This window comes from Pipistrellus kuhlii, unplaced genomic scaffold (assembly GCF_014108245.1).
Source record: "Pipistrellus kuhlii isolate mPipKuh1 unplaced genomic scaffold, mPipKuh1.p scaffold_m20_p_114, whole genome shotgun sequence".
NCBI lineage: Eukaryota > Metazoa > Chordata > Mammalia > Chiroptera > Vespertilionidae > Pipistrellus > Pipistrellus kuhlii.
In genome coordinates, this window is record NW_023425421.1 from 37,846 (window position 1) to 46,952 (window position 9,107).

The following is a 9,107-nucleotide window of genomic DNA, read 5'->3' on the forward strand; positions in this document are numbered from 1 at the left end:
GGTTAATCCCGTGGAGAAACCGGTCCGCCTACCGCATTCCAGCCTCTTGGCACCATCCCCTGGGCCGGCCTCTTCCCGCACCAGCAGCTCTGGGTGAGCGCTGAGCAAGGGCTCCCCCACCTGCTGGTCAACCTGGGCCTTCCTCCTCTTCCTCCCTCTCAGGACTCCTCCCCAGACCCCCCCACGTCCCCTCAGCCCTTCCAGCTCTCTGGTTGGCCCTCAAAGCACAGCCCCGCTCCCACCCATCAGCTGTTAGCGGTCACCCCTCAGAGACCACAGGGGCCAGCATCCGCGGGCTCGGGCTGCCCACTGGCATCTGGGTGGGTGCCAACTCGCCCGGAATACTGCGTCCCCGTGGCATTCTAAAGTAACACCGACTCCGGCTACACCAACCGCCTCCCGTCACCACCCCGCAGGCCTGGCACAACCAGGACTGAGCCACCCGAGGCCCCGGGGTCACCCCCTTGGACAGCACCCTTCGCTCCACGGACAGAGCCCAGCTCCCGGCCCCGGATGGGGCTGCCGGGCTGCCTTGCTATCAACCCCGAGAAATGAGAGGTCAGCAGGCCGCGAGCAGTTCAATAATTAATATTACCAACAGTGCGTTAATTACAAATAAGGAGAGGAACCAGAGGTGGTACGTTTCCACACGGGAACCAGCATCCACACCCCGTCCCAGGGGTCCGGCCACCCGGGCGGGCGGCGCAGTAATAAATAACGGAGTGGGGGACAGGGTCAGGGCTGCTCCTGCTTCTTCTTGACGGAAATCCGCTTCTTCCTGGCGGCCAGCATCTCGTAGAAGGGGTCCACGCTCACAGCTGCCCTGCGGGAGGGGAGAGCCAGGGTGAGGCCGGGGGTCTGGCCCCGCCCCCCTGGCCCCAGGGGCCCGGAGCCCAGACTCACTGGATGGACTTGATCCACTCGTCCTTCTCCTCCTGCGTGGGGGCCGAGATCCGGTACACCATGTGGTTGCCCTCCACCACACGGCCGTCCGCCTCCGTCTTGCAGGCTTTGATGAGCTGCCCCTTGTTGTTGGGGATGTAAAGCTCGAAGCAGTTCTGGGGAGACACCAGAGGAGGGGGCGGGTGAGAGCCGGCCGGAGGGCGGAGGAGCCCCGCTGGGGCAGGAAGGGGCACAGAGAGGGTCTTACTGGTTTCCGGGGGTCGTCCACCTCCCGGATGCTCAGATTCTCCAGGGGGATGATTCCTCGGGGCTCCTTGTCCTGAAAGAGCAGGGGGGACAGGACTCAGACCCCCCAATCGCACCCCAGCCCCCCTCCCGGACGCAGGGCGGCTCGGCACCGTGCTCACCGTGGTGTACTCAAAGTAGTAGAGGCAGTTGTCCGTGAGGATGAACCAGCGCCGCTTCCATGTCTTCACCCGGCCCCCTGCAAGGAGAGGGGCGGAGGGGGCCCGGGCTCAGCACAGGGTCAGGGCCTCTGGGAGGGGCGGGTGAGAGGCAGAGCAAGCGCGGGGCGCGGGCTGTCGGGGCCGGGGACAAAGCAGTGCGTGGGAAAGACAGACAAGCGTGGGGGGGGACAGGCGTGTGGGGGCCCCGGGAACTGGCCCACCCCCAGGGGGCTATACACTTCCTACGCCTGTTGGTCGGCCCCGGCCCAGGTGTCTGAGCCCCCAGCCCCCTCTCCTGGGGGATCGAGTGTTGGGGAGCGAGGACGCCGTGTACCTACCTCCTGGGGCAGACAGCGAGAAAGCAGGCAGGACCAGGCGAGAAGGCAAGGCAGAAGAGGGGGTGCCCCCAAGAGCCACAGGCAACAGAAAGAGGGGGGCGAGGGCAGGGATGTGCAGGGGGTAGGACAGAGAGAAACAGCGAAGAGAGACGCAGGGAGGGCGGGAGGGAGAGAAAGGGAAGAAAACCAGTTACATCCACATGAGGGCGGCCGAGCCAGGCCCTCCCGCCCGGGAGGCGAGTGCCCTGAGCCCAGGAGGCAGCCACGAGCCCCCTCGGTCAGTGCCAGGCCCAGCCCAGCGGCACATGTTCTAGGCCGGGCCTGGAGGTCCCCCCCGGGGAGCAGACAGGGCCCCGGCCTTGGCCCCGGGTGGCGTGGGGACTCAGGTCCAGCACTACCGCCCGAGTGACCTCAGCACCACCTCTGGCCCTTGTGGCCACCTTCCTGCTTCAAGAGGCCCTGCCTGGGTCCTGGGGGCCGAGGGACTAAGCGGCAGCAGTGTAATGGCTTTCGTTAACCGCCAGCCCCCGCGCCTGCACGTCCTAATGCCCACGAAGCAGAGGCACTCGGGAGACCTGGGTCCCAGGCCACCTCGCCCTGCGCTGCTGGAGGGTGACCGAGCCTCACTCCTCATCGGGGCAGCGGGCAGCATGCCTGCTGAGGGCGGGCGCGGGAGGGGATGTCGTTGGCGACGCTGCCCTCCCACACCTGCACTGCGGAGCCAGAATCCCCGGAGCCGCGCACCAGCACGCTGGCTGGAGGACGGGGTTTGTTTTCCACGAGCACCAGGCCGTCTGCCCCGGGCAGGCCTGCCTCTGGGGCTGCGGAGGCTGCCCGGGCGCGGGCACACACCCGGAGGCAGTGCTGCCCGGCCTGGCGCTGGGCCGGAAGCGTCCTCGGGGCCTCCCGCTCCGTTTGCACTGTGCACACCGGACTGGGACGCTGCCAGCCTGCCTCCCCGTGCAGCCAGTCACGGCTTCGCCATTAAAAAGCCGCGGCCAACACTCCCATGGCACCTACATTACCAGGCCCGGCGGCGAGCCAGCGCCAACCTCGGCTCCGCATTAGGGCCGCCCGGGAGCTTTTACCACGTGTGACAGCTCCCCGGTGACGCCTGGGCGCTGGGCCGAGAAGCACAATCCTCAGGCAGAGGCACCGAGGTGACCCCCATTAACTGACCCCATTTGCTGGCACCACCCCCTCCCGTCCCGGTCAGGGACTCCCCGCACCCGCGCAGCCTGGCAGTACCCAGTGCCCGAGCCCTCCACTTCCCCACCATGTCTGCGGGGCCCTAGGCGGGGCCTGCTCTGTCTTCAGCCTCATGACGCAGGCGCGCAAACAGGCTGCGAGGCCGCGTGGCCGGCCCAGCTCACACGGCAGGCACGTGCGAAAGCCGGGGCAGAGCCAGGCGCTGCCTCCCGCACAGGCGGCCGCAGGGCCAGTGGGCCGTACCCAGCTTAAGCAGCCAGCCCTCCCGGTCCGGGTTGAAGAAGGTGTGGGTCAGGTCGTTCCCGTCGTCCTCCGGGATCTTGAAGGGCTCGTTCCGAATGCTGTCGTAGAGGTTCTGAAGGCGAGAGCCAGTCAGCGGGGCCAGGCCCGGGACCCTCCCGGCTGCTTGGGGGGGGCAGCCATGGAGGGAGAGGAGGAGGGAGGAGGGGGGCCCCGGAGAAAAGGAAGGCGGAGGAGTGGAGGGAGCCCTGGGGAGGAGAGAAAGGAGGCAAGACAGAAAAGATGGAGAAGACAGCTGAGTTCTTAAAGACAGAAACAGACACAGGTGGAGGATGAGGTAGACAAAGACCCTGGAAGTCAGAGGGCCGGAGACAGAGGCAGGGAAGAGAAGCAGAGACAAAGAAGAGGCGGCGGGAGAGGAGGAATGGTGGAAAGCAATGGTAGAGACGGTGGAAGGCTCGGCCCCGGAGAGCCGCGGGAGGGCGGGGGCCGGGCTGGGGCAGCGGCCTGACCCTGAGCAGCTCCTCGGGCAGGTCCCCGCCCTCGTTGATGCCCCGGTTCATGGCCACGAAGCGCTCCAGGCCGGGCTTGTCGCGGACGTTGGGGTTGTGCAGGCTGGTGTTGAGCATGATCACGGCGAAGGACAGCACGTAGCAGGTGTCTGCGGCGGTCAGGGTGAGGACACAGTGAGTGGCCCCCACGCCTCCCGCCCGGCCCGGCCCCGCCTCTCCAGCCCCAGGGGCCGGGCGCCCACCTGTGGACTGGAACACCCCGGGGTTACACAGGCAGTATCGCTGGGCGAAGGCTTCCATCATCCGGTCGATCTTCTGGGCCTCCCCGGGGAGGCGGAAGCTCCACAGAAACTGCCTGCGTCAGAGAGGGATCAGGGGCGGCTGTCAGGACAGGGGGAACCCCAAACCTGTGGCCTCAGCAGCTGTTCCAGGGATGGACACATGACCCAATCGGACCAATGAGCAGTGACTCTGGGCCTTTTGGAGGACTGAAGGACAGTCCTTTCTCCTAAGCTGGCTAACGAGGTCTGGGGGGTGGCAGAGGCTTATCACGTGGGAGTGGGGCCCGCCGTGAGCAATGCCGGCACGGAGGCGAGCACAACCCAGAGATAAGGCTGACCTTCTGATACCACCTGAACACCTGGAACCAGCTGCGCCTGAAGGCCCCACGGGCTTTTGTGATGCGTGCAGCAACCAAGTCCCGCATTTTTGTTCCTATTTTAGTTCTGAGCAGCGTCATCGCTTGCAAAGGCGGCGGCTGACAGGTCCGCGCCTGCCTGCCAGCCGGTGCCTCACCTGAGCGCCTGCACCAGGTTGAGGTCAGTGAACTCGTGCAGGTCCACGAAGGCGTGCAGCACCGCCAGGTTCAGCTCTTCCCTGGGGGGCAGACAGGCTTCAGAAGAGGCGTTTGGGGAGGTGGGGGCGGACTTCTGCCCAGTGCTGGCCTCGCCCCAGGGCAGGGCACGCAGAGCATGCTCTTGGGAGGATCATCTGTGTAAGAGCCTGGTTGGCCGACCCTTTGCACAGAGAAACGCAGCCAACATGCGCTCCGCCTACTGTCGCCTCTCAGCTGATCCCCAGGCTCCTCAGAGTCCAGAGATGGCCCCCAACCCCCCGACATCCACGGACAGTCCCCACCCCCACCCTCACACGTCCACTACACGTTCCCTGCAATGCCAGATGCCCCATCGCCACACAGCTCAGCTGTCCACAAATGGTCCCCACATGCCCCACACACAGAAGTTCCTAGACATCAGTTCCCACATCCTCAGGCCCCACACATCTCAGATGTCCAGAAAGTTCCACCCACTCTAGAGATCCACACCATCCCGAAGCGCCCAGACACCCAGAGTCCTGTGCACCTCGGATGTTCAGACGCTCACAGATGGTCCCAGGCTTTCCCGACTTCCCAGAATGCCCTCCTGCACCTTAGGGTTCAGGCAGTCCCTGCCTTCCTGATACCCACAGATGGTGCCTGTGCACTGCTGTCCAGGCTCATGTACCCTAGACTTCTAGGCTGTCCCCATGCACCCCCGAGTCCTGCTCCCACACTTCCACGGGGTCTCCAGGCTCCACAAACATCCACCGCTGATCCCCATACTGCCACGCTGCCCACACGCTCCCATGCACATCCATGGTCCGCCCAGTTCTCACCTTCCTACGACACCTTCCTACGGCTTTTCTCCTGTCCCCAGGCATAAATGGCCCCACTCCCCAGATGTCCACAGACGGTCCCCATGCCCCGAGATGCTCACTCAGTCCCTAGGTTCCCCAGATGGCCCGGGCTCCCCCAGGCCCCGGGTCAGCCCAGCCTGTCATGGTCCAGCTGAAGGCTCATGTACCAGGGTCTCTCCTCAGGAGAGCAGCTTTAGTGAGCTGGAGGGAGGGTTGGGGAGGGCCAGGGGAGGCGGGATCTCACCTCTCCCCCAGGTAGTCCCCGATGGCCGTCTTGTTCAGGCCCTCGCCCTTGTACAGGAAGCGGGCGATCTCCTCCGGTGTGTTCTGCAGAAGCTCGTTCTCCACCAAGAACTGGATCCCCTGGTGAGTGGGGACCGGGTCTCAGGGCTAATATGCTGACAGCCACTCCCACCGCCTCCCAGAAGTCTCAGCACCCAGACCCACCGCCCGCTGACCAGGAGGGCCAGGCGTCATTGCAGGCCTCTCACAGGCCTTTAAATGGCAGCCCTCCCACCGTGTGGCACTCAGCCTTGGCACCTACGGTTCCCTCTGCTGTTGCCTGGCTAACTCCTGCACCGAGAGCAGCATCTGGCAGAGAACAGGGCTCAATGGCTGTTTGCTGAAGGATTGAACAAGCTACCCTGCTTGGGGCAGGAGGCATAATGTGAGAAACTGTGAGCAGCAGTCCTTCAACAACTGCGAGGGCCGCCCTAAACGGTTTGGCTCAGTGGATAGAGCGTCGGCCTGCAGACTGAAGGGTCCCAGGTTCGATTCTGATCAAAGGCATGTACCTTGGTTGCAGACACATCCCCAGTAGGAGGTGTGCAGGAGGCAGCTGGTCGATGTTTCTCTCTCATCAATGTTTCTAACTCTCTATCCCTCTCCCTTCCTCGCTGTAAAAAAAAAAAAAAAAAAAAAAAAAAATCAATAAAATACATTTAAAAAAAAAACTGCGAGGGCCAACCCCGGCCTCCTCTGCTCTCCCGACGCCATGAGGACCTCCACTGTAGCTCCACCTCGCTCTGGGCTGTGGCAGCCATGTCTAGGGGCGCCCTGAAGGCCAAGCAGAGTCGACCACTCCCTAGGTGCCGAGCCCTGTAGCTGACGGGCAGGCCAGGGGAGGCAGGAGGAAATGGACATAAACTGACTGACCGACCGAACAAATGCCTTTCCTCCACCTGGTGAACACTGACTCCTTCAAACCTGACCTGAGTACCTCCTCCTCCAGGAAGTCCTCCCTGACGCCCAGGCTCCCTCCTCTGAGCGTCCACAGCTACTGGGCCTGAGCATGTCCCTGTCTCTGTGTCCTACCAGACATGCGCTCCTCCTGGGACTCTAGGTCACACAGAAGTGGGTCCAGAAATAGGAACAAGGAGGGAAAGAGGAGCGCCCGGCAGAGGGCCCAGCACAAGCAAAGGTCCGCGGGCTGGAGCACGTGGTTCATGTCCAGGGAACAAATGGGACGGTCGATCTCGAAATCCCGGGTTTGGGACCAAGCCTGTCCCCCTAAAGCAGGCCTTTCACCATCACACTCCTGGGACCTGGCGGTGCCAGGAACCTGCCCTCACAGTCTGCCAGGCGGACCCCAGCCCTGTGGCCCCAAGCACCTTCTTGGGATCCATGTTGAACTTCTTCCTGCCCATGGCCATCTTCCGGTTCCGCTGCAAGGTCTTACTGCGGAGGCAGAGAGCAGGGGGTGGAGGGTCAATGTCTGGGCAGCCCTGGCCCTGGCCGGGCCCCGTGACCCCCCAGTTCCCACTCCAGTCCCCACTCCAGTCCCCACCTGCCCTCATTGGCCTCCAGACCCTCCACCTCGCTCATGGCCTCGCTGAGCTCCTCGCGCAGGCGCTGGATCTCCACCAGCAGCTCCTGCTTCCGCCGCCGGATGTTTTCCAGCTCCATCCGCTCCTCCGGGGTCAGGTCTGGGGGCTCTGGGGGGTCAGGGGTTGGAGGTCAGTTCTGGGGACAGGAAGCCCGTTTTCCGGCAATCTGGATTTTACAGGGCTGGGGGTGGGCATGACCCTTGGGTTCAGAGGGAGGAGGAAGGTGAGGGTCAGGCCTCTTATGTCTGCAGGAGAAGGGGCTGGGGGCCTGGACTCCTCGCTCCAGGGGAGGAGGGGAGTCCTGGGGGAGAAGGGGACCCGGGACTGAAGGAGGAGAAGGGGGCTGGAGGTCTGCATGGCTGGCTCATTTACTTGGAAAGGAGCTGAGGCCTTGGCTTCCTCCTTCCATTCTCAGCGATGTAGGCGGGGGGCTGGGTGCCCGGACTCCTGGGCCCGTGAAAAGTAAAACTATGGCCGGGGAAGCCGATGACAGCTCGTAAGAGTTGGGGCAGGGGGGCGGGGCATCAGAGGCCGCGGTGTCCGGTGGGATCGCCGGAGCCCCAAGATCTCTCCCTCACCCCTCGGCCCCCAGGAGCCCCCCTCCCTGCTCCCAGCAGGCACTGGGCTCGCCGGCCCGTCCGGGGGGAATGCTTCCGCCGCGGCCGCCCCTTCGCCCCCTCATCCCGCCCCCTCCCGCCGCCACCGGAAGCGGGATCGGCCCAAACAATGGCCTGGAACGCCCCGCTCTCGGGCCCCGCCGGAAGCCCATCCCGAGCCCCACAAAAAAACAAAAAACGAGGCGGCGGCGACGGTGCCGAGCAGCTCCGAGGGGCGCGCGCCGGAAGACGCGTTCGCGGCGGATCGCTGGGGGCGAGGGGGCTTCGTCCGCCCCCGGCCGGCCCCACCCCTCGCCGACCTACCGTAGACGCCGTCCTCCATGGCGGCTAGGAAGCCCCGCGGGGAGTCCGGGGCGGTCCCGCCGGTCGGGCCTGGTTCCGCGTCGGCCCGCGGGCTCGGGTGAGCCCGCTCAAACGCCCCGGGAGCCACCGCCGCCTCCTCAGCGCCAGTCCTCAGCGCTGAAAAGACTCTGCCTTCGCCTCCCAACCGCCCCGCCGGTAGGGACCGCCCCTCGTCTTGACACCGCCCAATCCGGGCCGGGCCCTCCCGTCCGCCCCGCCCTCGCCGCCGAGGGACCGTTCTCCTGGGCCAATCAGCGCGCAAGGAGCAGGCTGGCAGGGTCGGCCGGAGATAGACGGTCCCGCGGGCCAACCAGAGCGCGCGCCGAGGACACGGGGCGCCGCCTCTGAGACAAAAGAAGTCACTCGGATGGTTCGCCCGCCAATGAGGAGCCTCGGAAAGGAGCTGCTCGGAGGGGGTTGCTGGGGAGCAATGGGGGCTTCGCCCGCGCCCGGACTTCGCGCACCCCTTTGCGTTGCTGGGGGTCGGTGCTTCGGCAGTCCTGTTGCAGGGGGCGGGACCCCAGCTGTCGGTTCTCTGAGCCGCAGCTCCTAGCAACCAAGCTTCCTTTTGAAGACAGCTGTTGCCACGCAACCGGGAGCAGCTCCGGCTCACTTTTTTTTTTTTTTAATTTAAATTCTTTTTTTTTTTAATATTGATTTTTTTTTTTTTTTACAGAGAGGAAGGGAGAGGGATAGTGAGTTAGAAACATCAATGAGAGAGAAATAGCAATCAGCTGCCTTCTGCACACCTCGTACTGGAGATGTGCCTGCAACCCAGGTACATGCCCTTGACCAGAATCGAACCCGGGACCTTACAGTCCACAGGCAGACTGAGCCAGACAGGTTAGGGCTTTATTTTAAATTATTTATTGTTGAAAATATTATATATGTTCCCCCCCACACACTTGACCTCTCCCTGGCCACTCCCACCCCAGCACATGCCTTCACCCCTCTACTGTGTGTGTTCATTGGTTATGGGTATGTGCATGTATACAAGTCC

General features: G+C 64.1%; 1 protein-coding gene across 2 annotated transcripts; it reads right to left on the reverse strand.

The window, feature by feature from the left end:
- Positions 1–572: 572 nt before the first annotated feature.
- Positions 573–8,278, reverse strand: CYTH2 (cytohesin 2). 2 transcript variants are annotated; one of them, XM_036432619.2, is made up of 12 exons: positions 8,069–8,278; positions 7,109–7,256; positions 6,933–6,999; positions 5,567–5,685; positions 4,444–4,524; positions 3,891–4,003; positions 3,649–3,797; positions 3,140–3,251; positions 1,311–1,387; positions 1,151–1,222; positions 904–1,058; positions 573–823 (listed from the first exon to the last, which is right to left on the reverse strand). In XM_036432619.2, the coding sequence occupies exons 1-12, from the start codon at positions 8,085–8,087 to the stop codon at positions 736–738; spliced, it is 1,200 nt and encodes a 399-aa protein (XP_036288512.1). In that variant the 5' UTR covers positions 8,088–8,278; the 3' UTR covers positions 573–735. The 2 variants fall into 2 exon arrangements, with proteins under 2 accessions (XP_036288512.1, XP_045435721.1); XM_045579765.1 differs by lacking the exon at positions 8,069–8,278 and adding an exon at positions 7,521–7,572.
- Between the last annotated feature and the right edge of the window lie 829 nt (positions 8,279–9,107).

Coding starts and splice junctions, on each gene's coding strand:
- CYTH2 (XM_045579765.1), bottom strand. CDS start 7,557: ATGGAAGGAGGAAGCCAAGGCCTCAGCTCCTTTCCAA. Junction 5,686..6,932: donor TCAACATGGATCCCAAGAAG/GTGCTTGGGGCC, acceptor CCCACTCACCAG/GGGATCCAGTTCTTGGTGGA. Junction 1,223..1,310: donor ACTACTTTGAGTACACCACG/GTGAGCACGGTG, acceptor CTGCTCTTTCAG/GACAAGGAGCCCCGAGGAAT.